The sequence below is a fragment of the Tasmannia lanceolata genome, unplaced genomic scaffold (genome assembly GCF_043159265.1).
Source record: "Tasmannia lanceolata isolate RefF3 unplaced genomic scaffold, GAP_Taslan_0.1 ptg000012l, whole genome shotgun sequence".
Taxonomy (NCBI): Eukaryota; Viridiplantae; Streptophyta; class Magnoliopsida; order Canellales; family Winteraceae; genus Tasmannia; species Tasmannia lanceolata.
The window spans coordinates 18,207,808-18,230,327 of record NW_027518689.1 but is presented as its reverse complement, the minus strand read 5'-3'; the positions used below and the strand labels follow the sequence as shown (position 1 = coordinate 18,230,327).

The window sequence follows — 22,520 nt, the reverse complement described above, 5'->3', positions numbered from 1 at the left end:
TGATGGACGTAATCCTTCATCCACATAGGAGTCCTCTTCATTCTATTTCCTTGACTCCCTTTGTTTCTTTCTCCATGATACTGCTGACTTCCCAATTGTTCTTCATCGTGGTTAACCTCCTCTTCTTCCAAGTCTTGTGTCCCAGTTAACCCTTGTTTTCTATCAAGAAATACGTACAATTTTCTTAATATTCTTCAAACATCTTCAAATATGTTCCAAAAGTATTTGTCTCACCAATTTATTCGCAAACCTAATCTTTGTAACTATGATAGATTAAAACACAAAAAAGCGCCAGATATAATTGTGTATATTGTCTGCAGGTAGAAAAAATAAACATAAATGATTTATAAATTGAAACTAATTGGAATTAAAATTTATGCGAATTTAATTTTTTCACTTTATAATAATTTATTTATTATTCTATAACAACTATTTTTTGCCCCTTTGGAGCAAATTCGTGGCTCCGTCCCTAATTATTTCCCTACTAATATATATTTAATTACGGATTCTGATATAGTAGAATTAATTAATTATATTTTTCTTTAGGGAAGTGATATATTCGCTCCTTTTTACTTGGGATAGCCTCATCTAGTGTATTAATATATTCACCTCCTTTTTTACTTGGGACGCCGCTCCTTGTGTAAGGAGTAGTCATAAACAAGGTTTTAAATTTCTGTTTCAGGTATAATTTCGGTCCTCACCGATACTGAAATTTTGGCCGAAATCCGGTAGAAGTGCTTGAAATGGCGGTTTTTCGGGCCGAAATTCTGTAAAGAAATAAAAAATATATATTTTATAGAAAATTTTGACGAAATTGCCGGAATTTCTGAAATTCCAACCGAAATTTGGTAATTTCGGCAACTTCAGTTTCGAAACATTTCGGTTTGGCGGCTTTCCGAAGTGAAAAAGGCGAATATATTATTTCCCTAATAATCTATATTTAATTAAGGATACTGATAAAGAAGCCTTAATTAATTATATTTTTCTTTAGAGATGTTATACATTTATCTTTTATTTACTTGGGACAGCCCTCTCTACTATAAAAGAGTAGTCATAAATAAACTAGAGGGGTCTGTCCCAAGTAAAAAAAAAAAGAAAAAGGGGACAAATATATAATTTCCCATTTCTTTATCACTACATTAACACTTGTCATATCCGGGAAGGCGATTTTTGAATAGCCTCCATCCAATCAGACGTTGCCGCGTGGATATCTTAAGGATGGCGCCAACCTCTCATACTCTTTACGCTTTACCCAAAACAACAGAGTCTCTCCCTTCCCTATCTATTCCTCTTCGTCTTCCCCCCTCTCTCTCTCTCTCTCTCTCGCTCTCTCTATTTTCCCTTTCTACAAACCCATCCATATATAGAGAGAAAATGCTCACTTGAACAAAAAAAATAAAATCCTGGCACTCTTTGTTATTGTTGTTGTGAAAAAAATGGAGTGTTTAGGGGCTCGGAGCTCTGTATTTTTGGCAATGTCCTGTTCTGATTGGAGTGCTTTTAGAAGAAAGAGAGTTTTTTGCAAGAAGAAGCTAAAGCAGCAGCATAGGGAGGCATGGAGAAGACAAAATCTGAAAGTGAGAGCCCGCAGTAGTGAAGAAAGCTGTGTCGCGGTTAAGGATGGTTTTGCGGATGAGGAAGATTACATCAAGGCTGGGGGTACTCAGCTCCTCTTTGTTCAAATTCAGGCAAGAAAGCATATGGAGAAGCAAGGCAAGATCGCGGAAAAGGTATTCTCTTTATTTTCCATTTGGGTTTTTAGAATTTTTGAGAATTTTTAGCCCCCTTTTTTATCTTTATTACTTTGCATTTTTCCTTTACTTGCAGTCTGTAAAAATATACTTATGAATTAGTGTGAAACAACCAATTACACCAAAATCTTAAGCTTTTAGAGTTGGTGTTATTTAATCATTTATACTTCAACAATTTGTGTCTTACATTTTAGAGAAACAAACAGCTTATATATGGAGACACTTTATCAATTTAGTTCATCTTATTCACTAGTCCAGATATTAAAGAAGACTTTCATTAAACAAACAGCTTGCAAATGGAGACACTTTATCAATTTAGTACATCTTATTCACTGGTCCAGATATTAAAGAAGACTTTCCAATGTTACTTTCTGATACAAGGCACATGCCATCTGCTTTAGAGTGAGTGTTGGTGCAGATTTTTGGAATCAATACTTTCGTGCTGAACGCCCACTTCATTCCCCATGAGGATGGCAATTTTGGGTTTTTGATTGTTTCCATTAGTGAGATTTATACCACATTTCATGTCAGGGATGTCCCATCATAATGGTTTTGGCAAAGGAAAACCAGCAGTGAATGGCTGCTGGTTCTCAATTTTAATAAATGGGGAGCCTAAAGGATACTTCAAATTGTCCAGTGGATTATGCCAAGGTGACTCACTGTCTCCGTATCTTTTCATCTTGCTGAGGAAATTCTAACCAGAGGCCACCAAAATCTATTTCTTGAGGGGAAGGCTAAGTACTTTCATAGGGGTTGTATCACAATAACACATTGTTTGTTTGCGGATGATACAAGTATCTTTGCGAATGGAATGATATCTTTCTTGGTTCATATTATGAGATTTCTATCCAAATATGAAATGGATTATGGGAAAAAAAAATCAATAAAATTAAAAGTTGTTTTACTTGTCATGACAAGATGCATTTCGACAGGAAACGAATATTCAATGAGGCCACAGGTTTTTCTTATAGGAAGGTTCCCATTACATACCTCGATGTTCCATTATATAAAGAAAGACTTGAGATTGAGTTTTTTGAACCCCTGATTGAGAAAATTAGTGGGAAGGCTAAGTACTTTCATAGGGGTTGTATCACAATAACACATTGTTTGTTTGCAGATGTTACAAGTATCTTTGGGAATGGAATGATATCTTTCTTGGTTCATATTATGAGATTTCTTTCCAAATATGAAATGGCTTATGGGCAAAAAAAAATCAATAAAATTAAAAGTTGTTTTACTTGTCATGACAAGATGCATTTGGCCAGGAAACGAATATTCAATGAGGTCACAGGTTAGAATATAAGAAGGTTCCCATTACATACCTCGATGTTCCATTATATAAAGGAAGACTTGAGATTGAGTTTTTTGAACCCCTGATTGAGAAAATTAGTGGGAGAATTGAATGATGGAAAGGAAAATTCCTATCATATGGAGGGAAACTTACATTGTTGAATCATATATATCTAGCATGCCGATATACATTTTATGAGCCCCAATAAATCTGTTCTTAACAGAATTGGAAGTTTTTTTTTCTACTAATTTTTCGTGGGGCAATTCTTATTATGGCAAAAGTGGCATTGGTTAGAATTGTCTGAGTTGTGTAAAACTAACAATGAAGGTGAGCTGAACATTAAATGATTGAATGATTGTTGCACGACCTTCTGTATGAAAGGTATGCATAAGCTTCAAGAGCACTCGACTCTTTGGAGTGCTTTTTTTGTGCATTCTAAGTATGCTAACAATGTTGATATTAATAGAGTTATAAGAAGGCCTACTTCCTCTAGGAAATGGAAAGATATTTGGAATGTGGAAAACTCTTGGATAGAAGAGAGCAAGTGGTTGGTGGGCAAGGGAACATAAGGTTTTATACGGATAAGGGGCTTGTTAATAAACCACATTTTGAGTTGCCATCTAACACGAAAGATATTAATTATAATACTGTCATCCCCAAACCGTAGACACGGCTAAGGGCATAACAGCATTGTGCACCTGCAAAGTGAACTCCGCAAATATACAAGGCTAGCAAAGCACTGTCAGAACCATCCATGGCAAAGCCTTACATAAATCAGTGAGTCAAACTCTCGCACTCCCATCTACCCATAAATGAAAATAATTAACATAGTTTATTACATCTGCCCAAAAGTAAAGTAAATGAGAAATCAACTAAAACGTGATCATGGCGGAATCTAGGCCTCAGCTCCTTTGTCAATTCCGCAAGGATCAATGTCTGAAAACTGTTAATCCACAATCAGTCGAAGCTCAAACACATGATAATGAATCAATTCAGTTGAGGTTAGCATGCTGAAATGAATCAAAAGAATGATACATAAACCAAAGTATGGTAAGCGAAAATTCCAAAGATTTACATATGTTCTTAGTAATCTGATAAAGCGCAGAAGCCGAAGGGATCACATCCAAACAGTGAGTGGTTGAAGGTATGCAAAACAACTTCTAAAAGGTCGATGTTCAAAAGAGAAGACATACAAAGGATCGAAGGAACCAAAATTTCAAAGATTTACATATGTTTTTAGTAACCTGAAAAAGCGCAGAAGCCGAAGGGATCACATCCAAACGGTGAGTGGTTGAAGGTATGCAAAACAAATTCTAAAAGGTCGATGTTCAAAAGAGAAGACATACAAAGGATTGAAGGAACAAAATTCTTATACGATGGGGGTCAAAGGACAGGGTTTCTATACCCAAGGGTCAAATAGACAAAGTTCTTATACAAAGGGTCAAAGTTCAGAGTTCTTACACACAAAGGATCAAAGGTCGGAGTTCTTGTACAAAAAGGTTCAAAGGTCGGAGTTCTTATACACAAAGGGTCAATGGTACAAAGTTCTTATACACAAAGGGTCAATGGTACAAAGTTCTTATACAGAGGGATCACATGTTCGAAATTCTTATACAAAGGGATCAAAGGGTCGCATTTCTTATACATGGGGATCAAAGGTTCGAAGTTCTTATACATAGGGATCAAAGGTTCAAAGTTCTCATACATAGGGATCAAAGGTTCGAAGTTCTCATTCAAAGGGAATCAAAGTTCTTATTCGAGGGAAATGAAGTTCTTAGTCAAAGGGGATTGGAGTTCTTAATTCATATACACTTCCAGGTCATTGGCTTAGTCATATAGAATGATATTATATATATAGCACAATATAGCACGGTTTTAGTGACAAGTTATTTTACACCGACTGTCCGCGATGTCGGAACTAGTTCTTGGTTCTTATTCATACACCTGTCGACAGGGCCAACGTATGTCCTCCATTGGATGGATCTAAGTTCTTATGTTCATATAGTCCAAAGCCTTGCAACCCCACTGACGAGGGTGGTTCTAAGTTCATAGTAGTCGAAGCCTCACACAAGTGTTCACAGTTCATAAGATTCACATGAATCAGAAGTGTAACATGTATGACAAAAGAATCAATTTCAAACAATACCCAACGAGAGCTAATCAGATTCAAAGTACTAAATACGGCTCAAGAAAAACAGTAAGCAAGAGGTTCATTTGTCTCATACCACTCAAGGGTGCTCAAAATCGAAAGTCCATATGGCAGTACACAACGATGACAATTTGTAGAATAAGTCATGCTAAACCAATGTAGTTGGGGTCCAATATTCACAAAGTTCTAAGAGGAGTGTATCATATTTCAAAATTGGATCGTTGAGGGTAAAAAACGATTATGAATCAAAGCACTAAATGGATCAATTATCACGTACCTTGAAGTTTGTTCTGAAGGTTTTCCGGACTCAAGATTTGTCATCTTATGTCATAAATCATGCCATTTAATAAATAGAGACACAAACGGTGCAACCCAATTAACAAGTTAAAGTTTCGGAATCAAACGGGCCAAAAGAGTGTTTTTGTACACTGCTTAGTCGACTATCCAGTATGCACTCTAAGGTTCAGAGTGATGGATAGTCCACTCACTATCCAGTATCCAGACTCCACTTTTCTGAGTTTTTATAACTTTGGCAGGTCCAAACTTGATCTCTACACCTCCGATCCGTCCGTGGTTGGATTTGTTGGATTCCTTATGACAAAAAGGAACCCATCAAACCCGATCCGGATGCTGGAAACTTGCCGGACAGGGATTGGAATGAAAATCAAATTCTTGGTCAAAATCAAAGACAAATCATATTTCAAAGGTTCGAACAAGGTGATCTTGGGTCTGATGGGGATTCAAGAACAAGATAGACCCCAAGGTACCTAATATTTACCATGGAACACTGCCAAAGACAAGAAAACACCCTCAATACATCATCCACACGCACAAAAATTATCTTTTTAGGGTTTCTAAGGACCAATAACCCTCAAAGAACATGGATCTTGGGGCCTATGCACGTTTGGTTAGGGTTAATCCCTGCACAAATACCCAATAGCGATATTTATAGCCCCATTAAGAATTCCTAACCACTATTTAAACTGTAAGGACAAAAACACCCTCTAATAAGAGTGGGGGACGAAAATGCTTAGGGGCATTTTGGGGTATTACAAATATTATGATTGAGGTTGTCCTTACTAAACGTCGTGAGTGCAACATTCATAATATTGATAATCACCTACCAACTGATATCATTCAGAGCATCATGGCCTCCAATATTAAATTATTGGGGAGGAAGGATAGACTGATATGGTATGGTACGAATTCTGGTTATATTATTAGTGAAATCAGCGTGAAATAAAGTTAGACAGCACGAGGAAAATAGCGACGGGGCATATTTATATTGCAAAATATTCCTCCTAAAATTGGATGTTTTGTGTCATTTTTTAAAAATGAGGTTCCTGTGGATTTAAGCATTAAAGGGAAGTTTATTCACATTGCCTCCATGTGCAACTGCTTCCATTAAAGAAATTCCGAATCGGTCAATCATTTATTTATTGATGGAGACCTAGCTAAACAGGTGTTGTTTTACTTTTCCGGGGCGCTAGAGGTGCCTATGATTCATTTTCAGTCTATCCAAAGCCGAGTGTTTCATTGGTTTTCTGCTTCTAAATGTAATAACTCTTGCTATAATTTTACTATAAAATTATTCCTTTGATTATCATTTGGGAGCTGTGGAAAGAGTGTTGTCAGATAAGGATGGTGCTCGACTAACTCTGTTAGGTTGATAATTCAAAATATCTGCAATTCTGTTAGAGAACTGGCAGTTATTTATACAACTACTGATGAGGTGAGATTTGTGGAAATTATTGCCTTGAGACAAATTGGAGTTTATCCAAGCAAATTAACGATAAAGAAAGTTATTTGGGTCCTTTGGAAAAGGCCGGTTCATACGGTGCTAAAACACAATATATATGGAGCGGCAAAAGGAAATCCTTGCTTCTCTAGAGGGGGTGGCGTTTTTGAAGATAAACATGCTCATTATGTTATCACTACTAACATCCAGCCGAGACAAGGGTGCTTTTGGATAGCTTGTTATTTAGCAAAGCTTTCAACTGGAAACGTACATGGATTGAATCGGATGGTTAGTTTCTCATTAGTATCATCGACCGTAACAACAATGCTCCACGGTCAGTGCATTACTCTGATATGAGATGCCATAACTAATTAATGAGTTAAACCAAACATGTCTCATCAATATATGGAGGGTAGTAGAGTGGCAGACTCCCTTGCAAATGAAGCCCGCATCAATGTGGCCAACTCTCACATCTGGAGACTAAGGGACCTCTCTACTTTGTCTAGAGACCATGCTAAATGTGACTCCATAGGTATCTACAATTTTAGCAAGAAATGATTTGTGGCATTGTTCTTATGTTAATATCAGAGGTTGAATTTTTTCCTCTCTTTGGCTATGTTGTCTTTTTTTCAATTATCAGATTGATTTGTGTGGGCTATGTCCTCCTCGTGTAATCTTTATGCTTTTATTAATAAAATCTAAAGGTTCGGCCCGAGCACCCAGCTAAGTTCTAGAGTTAAAAAAGTACCCTTCATACTCTTTTATTGTCTGTTGGGACATAATCTGCAATGCCGTATTAGTTGCAATTCTTGATTGCTTGAAAGAAAGTACCCTTTATACTGTCAAAACTCTTTTTAATGTCTGTTGGGACATAGTCTGCAATGCCATATAATTTACAGTTCTTAATTGTTTTATTGGCTCAACGAATCTTAATTTCTTGAATATGTAAGACATTAAGCATTAATTATTTCCATCAAACATTATTGTCTCCTTTCATTGCATTCAAATTTACTATTATTTATACTGTTTTCATGTCTCTACTTTTTAATTCTTGTTTCTTGGCCATGAAGACCCTATTCAATTGGTGTATCTTGCAGCTGCCACCCATATCCATGGGGGATTCTCTATTAGACTTGGTAGTGATTGGGTGCGGTCCCGCTGGTCTCTCTCTAGCAGCAGAATCGGCTAAAGAAGGCTTAAGTGTTGGCCTTATTGGGCCTGATCTTCCTTTTACAAATAATTATGGTGTATGGGAGGATGAATTTAAAGGTATTAATCACTCATATTGGAAAAAACTTTCAGATTTTAAGTTCTTTGAATTTATTTTACAGTTTCTTTACCTTTGGAGTTATATTTTGGAAATATTGAGGATCTATCTTTCAAGTTATAGAGGATATTCTAGTTATTAGTTGCTCTAAACTGATTAATTCTCTTACTATTGTAGATTATCACATAACAGGAGTATGCTGCTCTCTTATATTTATTGTCTGCCATAATGGGATCTCTCTTGTATTTATTGTTTACCATAATGAGTTTTTGTGCAACTACTAGGGCCAGGATTAGACTTAGTCAATTTGAGCCGGGTAGATTCCTTTCATCTTCTTCGTGAAATTTTTCTAAAGGATCATTTTGCCTACCCCAACTAGTTTGGGACAAAGGCTTTGTTGAGTTGAGTTGAGTAGAATGAGTTTTTGTGCATGGCATTGTGAAGAACGAGTCGAGGGATTTCCTTCTCTTTATAGAGTACACTAGTTGAAATCCTGTTATTATAGTTTTCCCATTACATATCCTTTGAATTGTAAGTGAACTATATCGTTTTTTGGCACATCATGATTGTTGATTTTCACTATCACCTTGTGTTTTATACTATTTAAAGACATATTAGTTTCATGTTTTGTTTTATTGTCACTTATGTTTTATGAGTTTTTTCACTTATTTATGTCACTTAATTCAAAAGGGCATTGATGTAATCCACAAGGGAACCACACCCAATTCCACAAAGAACTTCACTCCTTTCATTCTTTCTTCATCATCCTTCTCCATCTTCATCAGTTACTGCATAGTATTAGAGCGGGATTAGATCCAAGGGATCTGAGATCTAGTCTTTTTCTCCTTCAATCAACATCAAGAAGCCCAGAGGCAATCACTTGGACTGGAAAAGACAAAACCGCTCTCTCTCTCCATGCTGTACGGCCGACCCCATCCGCTGTACAACACACCATGCCGTTCAAATCTGAGCTGCATGGCGTTTGGTTTGTGTAGATCACTTACGAAATAGTTATGATATTTTTTGCCTATGCATCATGCTGGAGTTCATATCGCGATTGTTATATTGGTTTGGTCAAAATATCTTGACTTGTCACAATCTGCCATGATGTCCATCTGGTGCATATTAAAATCAGCAGGGGTATAATGTTCCATACAACAAAAGGTGTAAGATATTATATCTCATACTCCCATAAGCATCATATTTCCAGTGCAGCTGCACCAAGACCTAGTAAACCTTGCTCCAGGAGATGTTCGTTGAGTAATATTATGGTTTTCTTATCACCAAAATAGAGAAATGGCAAAACTTAACCAAGTAGAAGGATCTTTGAATTCTTAACATGACTAAGCATTGATCTTGAGCTATGAAGGCTTCAAGTCGTAAGGAAAGACTCTTCATTCACTAGAGGCTGTGTACATCATATCACATGTGAATCAAGCAAGAGAAAAAATATGAAGCCTATCAAAGTATGTACATCACAACCCGGGTGATTTTCCATGATTTCTGACTAGATAGAGCCTATGCAATAAGTGTGGTTAGTCCATTATTGCATTCTTCTCGTGTTCCACTTCATGATCTTGTTGATAGGATATCAAGTTATCTCAAATCATCCCCTAGAAAAAGGAATTTTATACGTGTTAGAGTATGTACTATGCCTAAGGGCATAATAGACTTTGTACTCATGCCTCTTTAGTATAAATATACGATTGAGGGGGAGATCCTCCCAAGTCATTCATTTCTCTCAACGTGGTATCAGACGGCTAGCGTTCCCTAGGGACCTCCTTTGAAGACCTCCAGTCTTATCCTCCTCGACGCTGCCACCCTCCCATGCCCTAAGCCTCACCCTCTCCTCCTCCACGGCCCCCCACCCCACGCCCACCCTCTCTCTCGCCTCTCCATACCCCCCTCTCGGCCCCTGCTCCCTCTCTTGCCCCCTTTTGGCTTCCCTCCCTCTCTCGCCCCTCTCGGCCATCCCAAACCCCCCCCTTTACCCAACCCTCCTCACCATAACCCTGACCCTAACCCCAACCCTAACCCTAGTGCCCTAATGCACTAGAATCTTACGTTGCTATTACTTTCTCTTCTTCGCGGCTCCACCACTCTCACTCATGGATTCCGTCAGGCACTGTGACTACGATGTATGTCTTCATCATTGGAGCTGCGTTTAGTGTCTTGTCCATGCATTTTTTTGAGCACATGATGCTGAGGAGGCCATTGCTCCGTTTAGGCAGTATTTTGTCATTGATTGGTATTTCTTAAGTTCTGCTTCGTAATGTACTTGACCAAGTATAGTTTCTTATATGCCTTTAGTTGTTTTTTATTTTGTAAAACGTCCTCCTGTTGTATCGTTGTCATGATTGGCCAAACTTGTCCATGGGCGTACGATGAAAGCTAGGAAGGTCTTGGTTGTATGACCTTTTTCCCACCATTACTTCCATGTGTCATTCCCATAGAATTGGTTAACATTTGTGATGGCTATAGACTTTCAATTATAAATGAAAGTGTAATTTTTTTATCCAATTTTCAAATTCTCAAATTCTCATCTCAAATTGGCTCTAAATTTTAGCTAAAGATACTTGTTTCTCTTACAGATCTGGGTCTTGGACGTTGTATAGAGCACGTTTGGCAGGATACAATTGTATATCTTGATAGCGATGATCCAATTTTAATTGGCCGTGCTTATGGTCGAGTTAGTCGACATTTGCTACATGAAGAGCTGTTGGAAAGGTACGTTGAGTCATTTGTCCGAAAATATTCTGCACCCTTTTAAGTTTAAAAATGAAGGAGAGATCTGATAATACGTGGTAATTTCCTCCAGATGTTTCAAGTCTGGTGTTGTATACCTTAATTCGAAAGTGGAAAAGATTATTGAAGCAAGTGATGGACATAGTTTTGTTGCTTGTGAAAATGACATTATGGTTCCTTGCAGGTAAAATAGTTTACTTTAGATTTCAACACAAAATTTTATTGCTAATATCTTGCCACTTTTATTACAGGCTTGCTATCGTTGCATCTGGTGCAGCTTCAGGGAAACTCTTGCAGTATGAAGTAGGTGGTCCTCAAGTTTCTGTGCAGACTGCTTATGGCGTGGAGGTTGAGGTGGGACACTCATTAATTTTTTTTTTTTATTTTTCGTATCTTCCGTGCAATATTTTGTCTTTATTAAAATAAAAATTATTTTCTATTGTCGTTAAATATGTTTATGTTTTGTGAGAGTTATTATTTGTAGTTTCACATTGATGTAAGAGTAAATGTATAAAAAGCAAAGCACTGGAAAACTGGATCCCCAACGAGTGTCATTATTCATCACTCTAATAACAACTTCAAGTTTGTAGTAACTACTATCTAGAAAAAAAATGAGGGAGATCCATGCTTCTCTCAAGCCTTGAAATAAGCATCCTTGTAGGTTAAGTGGTGAAAAGAAAACATATAAAAAATTTTAAGGTGTAAAAGAACAAACCAGTGTAATCATTCTTCTTGCTTCTTTTAATCCAATTCTTTTATTTGTTTTTTCCTATCAAAGTTATAAACTGTTTAAGGGAAACAATGTGTTGATAATTAAATGATAAGGTCCCAAAGAAGGAAAAGAAAAAACCATAACCAATCAGGCATGTTTTTCTGGGTAAAAGGCTTTTCCTTGTTCTATTTATGGACTTCTCTATCCAGAACAGAGTAGAAAGGTTAACATTCTGACCTATAAGACACTTAAGACACAAGTATAGAATGTCTTCGAATAATATAGTGCCTTACAACAAAGTATAAACAAGAATTGGCTCACATATACCAAGTTATAGTGTATTAACTTTTGGTGCTTATAAGTATGAGCGAAAAGTTAACAGAAGCACTTAAGGAGACCAGTTTAACTAGTCATGTAACCATGAATTCATACATTTTCGTATACAGATCTCCTAATCACACCATAATTGTTTGATAAACTACATTGGCCTGCATCGTACACTTTGTATTTGCTCAATAATGCCAGAGTGATAGATCGCTATAGGAGTATTACACTCAGCAGATTGGCCGCTGGAACGTATTGGCATCTTTTGAGGATACTCATGCTGTCTTTTGGATGCTGAACAATTAAAAAGAGAAAGAAAACAAAACAAATATTCAAGTTGTCTGGTTTGGATATGGAATTCTAATATATAAGAGCTTACATATTGGGAAATCAGTCCAATGTTGAATGGTAATGTGTGCCTCACTACAGCGGGATGAGCATGGAAAGCTTGTGATTCAGATCACCCATCCTATGATGGATAGATCAGCAAGTAGTCGGTTGGTAGAGGTAGAAGAAGGAGACATAATGGTTCTGATTCAAAGGGATGAGATGAGTGGTACCAATAGTGATGGAGATAGTGGAAGAGGCGAATCTATTGAAGAGAGTATGCATTTTTTGTGGAAGGACCAATCATACCAAGGAGAAATGTTGGGGTCTAAATGGGAAGCCATCTACTATGGCCCATAGTGCATCTACAACTTCTAGTGTGTTGAACACTCTCCAAATCATTAGGAATCAAGACGCTCCGCAATCGCCGGCTAATGGCTACATTATCCACTCTTCCTTATTTTATTAATAAAATTAATTGTTCGAAGGGAAAAAGAAAATCAACTGTGAGACCTTTTATGAGTACATCTACTACTTGCTCATTACTTGAGACAGCTATGATAAATTTCACCATCTTCCACTTTCTCAGGTATAAAATGGTAGTCTATCTCTGTGTGCTTTGCCCTAGCATGGAAAATCAGGTTCTGAGATGGTTTAATGACACTCTTATTCTCGCAATAAATAACATTTGATCCTAATCTCTAACTTAAATCTTGTGGGATATGTCTCAACCATTTAAGCTCTGCAGACCTTGGATCTGTGTTCGGCCTCTACACTCGATTTGCCTACAGTCCTTTGATTTTTTCTACTCCATGACAATAGACAGTCATTAAGTAGATTACAATCCTATGACATTGAGTGTCTCTGGATCTAAATATCCACATACTCTATTGTGCGTCATGGAATTCTTTTGGCTTCCTGAGGTGGCCCTCTGTGCAAGGTTTAAGTTTTAAGTTTCGATATGCATTTAGGCAGTGACAAAAATGGAAACGTGTCGGTTTCATATGAAAATTTCGATGGAAATCCTATTAAATTACAAAAACATATTGACACATGAAAATTATGGACATTTAAGATGGAACTTCAAGAAATGCTAGAATAAGCACACATACACACTCAAAAACCATCACATAAGTAACAACACCCCGCACAATGGTCTAACAACCTCGAACATCTAGAGAAGTTAATGGAGTCTCCATTAAATAGGATGTTAGACGAAAGTTTAGACAGAGAAAATATATGAGTTAGGGTTATCTCCCCCCGACTCATATCTTTATACTAAAACATAAAGGAATGTACAAAGTCCTAAATGCCCTTAGGCAAGTTACTTATTCAAACACTCCCCCTCAAGCTGGAATGTAGATATCATACATTCCTAGCTTGTTACATATATCATTCAATTTTGGCTTATTTAAGGACTTTGTAAACATATCAGCTAATTGGTCCCCTGACCGAGTCAACATAGTGCAAATCTCTCTTTTCTGGATTCTTTGACGGATAAAATGACAATCCACTTCAATATGCTTGGTGCGCTTATGGAAGACTGGATTGTTGGCAATGTATATTGCAGCTTTGTTGTCGCAATAAAGCTGCGAAGGAGAAGATGAAATGAAGCCAATTTCAGAAACAAGTGAACGTAGCCAAATAAGTTTCGTGCTTGTCTGTGCCATTGCCCTGTATTCAGCCTCTGCACTGAACTTAGCTATAACATCCTGCTTCTTATTCTTCCATGAAACAAGATTGCCACCTACAAATGTACAATACCCAGTGGTGGACCGTCTATCTGCTGGGGATCCAGCCCAATCTGAATCAGAGAAGCCTTCAACTTTCATATGGCCATGTCTTTTGAATATCAATCCTTTCCCTGGAGCCCCTTTCAAATACTTAAGAATCTGTGTCACCGCAGCCCAGTGAGAAGTACGTGGAGAGCTCATATACTAACTGACAACTCCAACAGCATATGAAATATCTGGCCGAGTAACCGTGAGATATATAAGTTTACCGATAAGCCTGCGATACCTGCCAGGATCCTCCAACAACTCTCCTTCTTCTGGAACGAGTTTCACATTAGGATCCATGGGTGCAGAAGCTGGTTTAACTCCAAGATTGCCTGTTTCTTTTAGCAAGTCCAAGACATACTTTCTCTGTGATAGGAACAAGCCTCTAGAGGAACGAGCAACCTCTATCCCCAAGAAATACCTGAGCTGACCCAAATCCTTAGTTGAGAATTCCTTTTGCAAGAAGGTTTTCAAACGTTGTATACCTTGTGAATTGCTCCCTGTGATGATTATGTCATCCACATAAACTATCAACAAAATACACCCAGCTGAAGAGTGATAACTAAAGACTGAGTGATCCACTGCGCATTGTTTCATGCCAAAGCGCATGACTTCCTCACTGAATCTCCCAAACCACGCACGCGGAGATTATTTGAGGCCATATAGTGACTTGTGTAGGCGACACACGTAGGAGGAAGTCTCCTCCTGAGCAACAAACCCTGGTGGTTGCTCCATATACACCTCCTCAGTTAGGTCGTCATAGAGGAAGGCATTCTTCACATCCAGCTGATGAAGGGGCCAGCTATGATTAACAGCAAGAGACAGGAGCACACGTACAGAGGGAATTTTCGCAATGGGACTGAATGTCTCAGTGTAGTCAACACCAAAAGTCTGAGTGTATCCTTTCGCGACTAACCGTGCTTTTAAGCGCTCGACAGTACCATCAGGGAGGTATTTGATGGAGAAAACCCACCGACAACCAACAGGACGGGCACCAGCGGGTAGGGAAACCAGATCCCATGTATCATTACTATGAAGAGCGCCCATTTCTAGGTTCATAACATCACGCCAGCCAGGATGGTCAAGAGCCTCAGCCACTGACTGTGGTAAAGAGATAGAAGACAAGGAGGAAACAAAGCTCTGGAAGGTACTGGTGAGCTTATCATAAGAAACAAAATTCGAAATAGGATGTGCAGTGGAACGGGATCTCGTACGAGATGCAATAGGAGAATCAGAAACAACAGAGGAAGGCGGAAGAGAAGATACCTGAGAGCGGGAGAGAGGGATCATCGGCTCAGAAGATGATTGTGCGAGAGGAGGTAGAAGAGACCTATCTGTAACTTGGCGCCGCTGATACTGCTGTGTAATTTTAGGTGGAGCTGGCTTCTCCAACGTGGCAGAAGAAGTAGAAGCTACAGAAGCTGGCCGCACGGAAATAGGAGATGACGGAAGAGAAGCAGGTAGATTTGGTAAGGGAAGCGAGACCTCGGACTCGAGAGAAGGGGTGAAAGATGTCGCGCCATGTTGGAAGAATGCCTCAGACTCAAAGAACGTAACATCGGTTGAGACAAACCAGGGACGCAGACGAGGGCTATAGCAACGATAGCCTTTCTGCGTACGGGAATACCCCAGAAAGACACAACGCTCAGACCGGGGATCGAGTTTGTCACGGCCAGGTCCAAGGTGATGAACAAAACAAACGCATCTAAATACACGAGGTGTCAGAGGAAACTGTTCCTTACTAGGAGATAAAACCTCGAAAGAAGAGGCACCCTCTAAGACAGAGGAAGGAAGGCGATTTGCTAAGAAACACGCCGTGAGAAGGGCATCACTCCAGTATGCCTTAGGAACACTCATCTGAAAAAGAAGAGTGCGACCTACTTCAAGCAAATAACGAAGTTTCCTCTCAGCAACACTATTCTGTTGAGAGGTGTATGCACATGAAGACTGATGTAAAATCCCATGTTGGGAGAGATAGGATTGAAAGCCATTAGTATCAGAAAAATATTCTCTAGCATTGTCAGTACGAAGATATTTAATATTGCAATTATATTGATTCTTAATTTCAGAATGAAATGTACGAAAAACAAAGAACACGTCGGATCGACTCTTAAGTAAATATAACCAGGTCATGCATGAGAAGTCATCAATAAACACAATAAAATACCGAAAGCCAGTACTAGACGCGACCCTAGAGGGTCCCCATACATCAGATGGACTAATTCAAATGGACTAGACACTCGACTAATGATCCGGGACGGAAACGACACACGATGGTGCTTCCCGAGTTCACAGGACTCGCACTGAAAACTAGAAAAAGGTCCGGGAACCAGAGAAGTCTGCTGCAGCCGCTGAAGTGAAGGATGCCCCAGGGGACAATGCCACTGAAATGTATCCACAGAGCTATGTAAGACAGTAGGCGGCCGGCAGTCAAGACGATAGAGTCCATCTACCTCACAACCCGTTCCAATCGTCTTCCCAGTCGAGAGATCCTGAAACAAACAGTAAGATGGGAAAAATGAGACAGAACAATGAAGAGATTTAGTAATCTGGCTAACTGAAAGTAAACTAAATGGTGATTTTGGGACACATAAAACAGAAGATAATGTAAGAGCAGGATGAGGGGAGATATGACCAACACCAGTGATAAGTGTAGTGGACCCATCAGCAAGGGTGATAGACTGAGAGGGAGATGAGAAAGAGCGAAAAGAATGAAGCTGAGAAGAGTTACCAGTCAGGTGATTGGATGCCCCAGAGTCAATGATCCATAACCCTGAGCTAGATAGAAGGGTAGTGGGTGAACTACCTGGCTGGGCGAAACCTACAGAGGGAGGACGAGAACTGAGTCGCAGACGCTGGAACTCCTCATAATCGGCACGGGATAATGTATAGGTGGAATCAGCTGGTGCAGGAACAGAAGCAGAGGGAGCACAATCTGAAACCGAAACAGTAGTAGCACCCATGTGAGCCGAGCGTGCCTGACGAAGCTCGGGATGCAGGGTATAGCAATGGTCAATATAATGTCCCTCGCGCTGACAGTGAGTGCAAAAAGAACAGCCACGGCCACCACCAGAACGACCACCACCTCGGCCGGTACGACCACGGCCACGACCAGAGGAGGCTCCACCATGAGGCGGGCGAGTAATGCCATTATAGGTCGCGAGAGCAGAACCATCAATAGGAACAGATATCACTGGATCACCAGGAGAGCACTGCTGGACGCGGGAGTAAACCTCAGTAAGGGAAGGAATAGCGCTAGAACCGATAATTTGCTGACGAAGATGCATGTACTCTGGACCTAAACTCTCAAGGTACTGCACAACACGGATTTGATCCCTCTGACGGGCAGCCTCTGTGAGATCCGTGGTAAGCGGCATGTAAACATCAAGCTGCTGACAGAGGCCAACGAATTGGCTGTAATGGGTGGCAAGATGAAGATCACCACGGCGGAAACGCATCCACTCAGAATAGGTAGAGCAGATCTGACTAATGTTTGCCACGCCAGAGTAAAGAAGAGTAACCTGATCCCATATCCGTTTCGCAGTAGGCAGAAGCATCAAGGGCCCAGAGACGTGAGGGGCCATACTCTGCCACAGAAGGGTGCAAACAAGAGCATCCTCCTGTTCCCATCGATCAAAGGTGGGATCCGTCGTAGGAGGAGGATCACGACGAATGACGTGGGCTTTCCCACGGGCAATAAGATACTTCTCGACTGCTGCTTTCCAAGTAACATAGTTTGCCCCATCCAACTTAACAGTAGTGATATGTGGGAATGATCCATCCACAGAGAGAGATGATGACGAAGAAGACGCCAAAGAGGGTGTCGGACGAACACCAGGAGCCACTCCTGTGGAAGGATTGTCAAGCACCTCCTCCATAACAACAAGCAAGAAAGAAACAGACAATCCAAACCAAGACGAATAATAGGAGATAACAGAATAGGTGGGCAAACTAGGATAGGCCAAGAAAGCTAGACGCGGCTCCAAGAATGACGGGCATCGACGAAGCTTGACAAGAGGGAAGCCATGAGACACAGAGGGGAGCCGCAAAGACAAACAAGAATCAAAATAGGGTAAGAGATGAAGATCTAACACATAATAACAGGGAGAAAAGAGTGGTAGGGTTTACCAAGGGATGAAAGGAAGAGACGGAAAAATGTTGTGGGTTGAAAAACTTGGGGAGTGAGGCTTACCAGCAAACCTAGGAATTGTGGGCTGGAAATTTTTTTTTCTGATGTGGGGCGAAACACAGCCCTGGAAACTTATTTCCAGGAAAGTGATTTTGTGGGGGGGGGGGGGGGGGGGGGGGGGGTCAGAAAATATTTTCCTGGGAAATTTTGGGGGAGTGCAAATCCTCAGTCCTGGAAAAAGTTTTCCAGCTTGGAGAGAAAATATTTTCCTGGAAAAATTTCCGCCCTAGGTAGAAAATCTGTGGGGGGTTGCTGCGTGGGGGTACAGAACCAGGAGCTTTGCTCAGGGGAAGAGAAACGTGGCGGGCGGGAGGGAGGGTGGGAGGGCTGCCTTCGGGTTGGAGAGAACGGCTCCTCCTCAGGAGGAAAAAGATGGCGTGCCGGTCTGCCTCCGATGAAACTTGGCCCGGAGTTGGGTTTTGGGGCGAGGGGGGTGGCAGAGAAGATGGAGGCTGCTAGAGAACCCTAGGGATCAGAAAACCCTAAGGCGCTGATACCATGTTAGACGAAAGTTTAAACAGAGAAAATAAATGAGTTAGGGTTATCTCCCCCTGACTCATATCTTTATACTAAAACATAAAGGAATGTACAAAGTCCTAAATGCCCTTAGGCAAGTTACATATTCCAACATAGGATATTAGTATGATAAAACCATATGACAATATTGGGCATGCATGTCTCCTGGAGTCCTTTCCTAAACATTCTTGTGGCATAAGTGAATGCATATTCCCAGACTACTGATTTTAGTAATGTTTGTTTGCAAGTGTAATTTTGCTGGTTACTACAACTTCTTTCAATTTTCTTGGGATGTCGGTGTAAGAACACCATATGGCAATAATTGAGTATGCATTTCTCCTTACATCCTTTTCTAAATATTCTTGTGGGATAAATAAGGCACATTCTCATCTCAACTGATTTTAGTAACCACTCTATGCTTGAGGAATTTTTTGGTAGATGTAAATTTTCTGTATACTATATTACTTCTTTCGGTTTTATTTTCAATGTTCAGGTGGAAAACTCTCCATATGATCCCAACTTGATGGTTTTTATGGACTATAGAGATTACATGAAACAAAAAGTAAATTGCCAAGAAGCAGAATACCCAACATTTCTTTATGCCATGCCTATGTCCCCAACAAGAGTGTTTTTCGAGGTCTGTAGATTTATTTCATTTTCAATTTCCTAATATGGTTTTTGTTTCAATTTGCACTGGAATTCTTGGGCATATTTGGCTGCAGGAAACTTGTTTGGCTTCGAGAAATGCCATGCCCTTTGATCTGTTAAAGAAAAAACTTATGTCACGCTTGGAGACCATGGGTATTCGAATTAGGAAAGTTTATGAAGAGGTAATCTTGAGCCAAGTTATGATGCCTTATTTACTAGATAGACAAATGATGGCTCAAACTTTAGCACTATTTTTTAGTCTTCTTTGAATTGAATTAGATTCTCAAAGTGAGTCTACTCAGGAGTGGGATTTGCATTAACTCCACAGTATCAATCGTATTTAAATAAAAATTTGTTATTATTTGAGTCGCTACAATTGGTGGTGCATGATGCCCTTGGTATGAATGTTTTTCCATGTATGCATTATATAGAAGTTTGTTTTCTGGAAGACATCTAAAAACCATGCTCCATGCTTGCATTGGTTTATGTATTCATGTTTTAAATATCACCAGTATGCTTGTGATATCGTGGTGATACATATAGGATAGCCCTTCTTCCTATGTTTTGGATTATTGTACTAGATTGGTCCTCCTTACCCTGCTTGAGTTGTATACTTGGTATTATGGATGGTATCATTTTGGGTATCAATTTTGGAGGCAGAACTTAATAAAATAAAATATGGGTGCTGGTTGAGAGTTAATCAATTCTCTCCTATGTCTTTTCACATCTCTGTTCTCTCTCCTTTCTTCTTCTTTGATTTCAAAATAGAAATTCAGGAGGAGAATAAATTAGGGATAGATTAAATCGACTTAATTGTATAAGAAGAGACAACAACCTGACAAAAGCTCAAAAAATCAATTCAAACATAAAAGAAAATTGGAATAGTCTCAAAAACATTAACTATCACAGTATATCACCTCTTAGACCACCTAAGCTCTAATTGATGTCAAAGATTAGTCAAAGTCTAATCCTAGCCCTCAACAATGTTTTCGGTTTTGGTTTTGTTAAAGTATAAAAGATTAAATAACACCGTCTCTAATGGCTTAAGCTTTTGGAGTAATTGGTCGTTTCACATGGTATCAGAGCAAATTGCCTGGGTTCAAAACTCCTTGATATTAAAAAATCGACATGCAATGCGAACTCAAAAGAGGGGCAACATGCGCACGTGTAGGCCAACCCTAAAAAAGAGGGGCCACACGTGAGGGGGAGTTTTAAAGTATAAAAGATTAAATAGCACCATCTCTAACGGCTTAAGCTTTTGTAATAAATGGTTGTTTCACAGGTTTCAATATGTATTTTGGTTGTGTTGAAAATGAAAACATGTCTGATTCTAATGGAAATTTTGGTAGACAAAAATGTATGAAAACATATGCAAATGATGGACGACGAAACGTCATGAGGTGCTAAAATAAGCACAAATACATGCTAAAATAATATAATGTTAGCAACGCAAAAGAAAACCACCCCCGCAATCATTTAACAATATCGAACACCTAGTGACATGCATTGTCGCGGATGTCTATAATTCAGTATATACCACATTTCACACGTAATTCATATAAATGTTTATACATAATATATACACCACTTGACATGTAATTATTATAAATATAACCATGTAACAGATACCGGTATAGTATGCCACTAACACTTGCAGTTTTCGTTCCGCTGTGTTTCGATGGGGATGGAAATAAACAGATTCTGTCAATTTCTATGGAAATTTAAAACTGTGGCCCTTAAAGTTAAAACACAAATAGTAATATCTTCATTAACTTATTTTTACTCTTGAAACAGAAATTAGACCTTCGGAACATTCCATGCTTATGTAAGCATACCTAAAATTCAAATTGAAATATCCAGCTTTCACCATGAATAAAAGGGACCAGGATTTAGATATTTCTGATCCAGACTTACATGTGTGGGTTACACAACCAATGCCAGCTTGATCTCATGATTTCATCACTATTATGATATGTTTGGTTCTCAATTTTGGATCTTTTCCAATCTTCTTATCTGTTTTCTTCTCGGGTGCTCGTTGGGACTATATGGACATGAAGTGTGTTTGTAGAAAATCGACGGATAAAGGTCCGATCAAAACCTGCAATCAAAAGCAAGATAAAACAAGCACACAATGGCAACACACAAAGAACATACTCTGTTTTTGTGGTCCGACAAAAAGTCCATGGGTGATCCAGAGAAATATTTAACTAATCAAGTAAGATAACAATAGGCTCCTCAATCGATCCAACACTTGATCGATTCCGAAACCCTTCTTTTGCAACCCTTTCCACAATCCCTTCTTGAAGTCCTCTTTTGTAGTGAACACAAGAGAATACAAAGCTTTCTCTTACCTCTCGTATAAGCAAGAAATCAGTTGCTGTCCTTCTCTGATCTAGAGAAACCAAGGTGGACTCCCCTCTCTCTCTCTCTCTCTCCCTCCGAGAGAGAAACAGCAAAACCATATGGTTTTTCTTCTATTGTTTCACCAAGAGAGAACAAAACATTCAAAATGTGTTTTCCTTTCCGTCCTCTCCTAATATGAACTTACACAAATCAATTCATAATTCAATATATATATATATATATATATATATATATATATATTTATGGATCACTTGTTTGTTGGAGTCCCAATGAAAACAGTCTGATTGATGGTAATCCCATGCCATAATTTTCTATATCTGATTATTTCTTCTATTCGCTCGATCTTTGTATACATAGATATATAAATAATAAATTTGGGTGCCTATGTGTGTGTGTGAACAAACACATATATACATACATACATACATTCATAGGGCGGCCCAGTGCACGAGGTTCCCGCCATTGCTATGTCTGGGAGGGCTAGATGTACGCAGCCCACACACACACATATATATATAAAGGGCAATGAAAAATTCGCACCCCTTGAACGTCAAAAAGCATTAAAGTCATCCACATACCCTCCTTTAAAGGGGTGCAAATTATCCTACATGGGGTGTGAATTTCTCATCGCCGTATTTATATTTAGGGAAATGATATCCACACACTCATGCTTTAATAACTGCACAAACACAGCTTGTCTTTTCCTTTTTTATTGGTTTGT

The 22,520-nt window shown here is 39.2% G+C and overlaps 1 protein-coding gene across 2 annotated transcripts in view; it reads left to right on the top strand.

Moving 5' to 3' along the window:
• The first annotated feature begins 1,257 nt into the window (after positions 1-1,257).
• Positions 1,258-22,520, top strand: part of LUT2 (Lycopene beta/epsilon cyclase protein) — a 39,470-nt gene continuing 18,207 nt past the window's right edge. The window contains exons 1-7 of one of the 2 annotated variants that reach the window (XM_077391803.1): positions 1,258-1,730; positions 8,027-8,198; positions 10,788-10,923; positions 11,015-11,125; positions 11,193-11,295; positions 19,281-19,424; positions 19,510-19,617. In XM_077391803.1, the coding sequence (XP_077247918.1) occupies positions 1,437-1,730; positions 8,027-8,198; positions 10,788-10,923; positions 11,015-11,125; positions 11,193-11,295; positions 19,281-19,424; positions 19,510-19,617 (1,068 nt within the window). In that variant the 5' untranslated portion in view covers positions 1,258-1,436. The remainder of the gene's footprint in view (positions 1,731-8,026; positions 8,199-10,787; positions 10,924-11,014; positions 11,126-11,192; positions 11,296-19,280; positions 19,425-19,509; positions 19,618-22,520) is intronic. The other variant, XM_077391802.1, reaches the window with a different exon arrangement.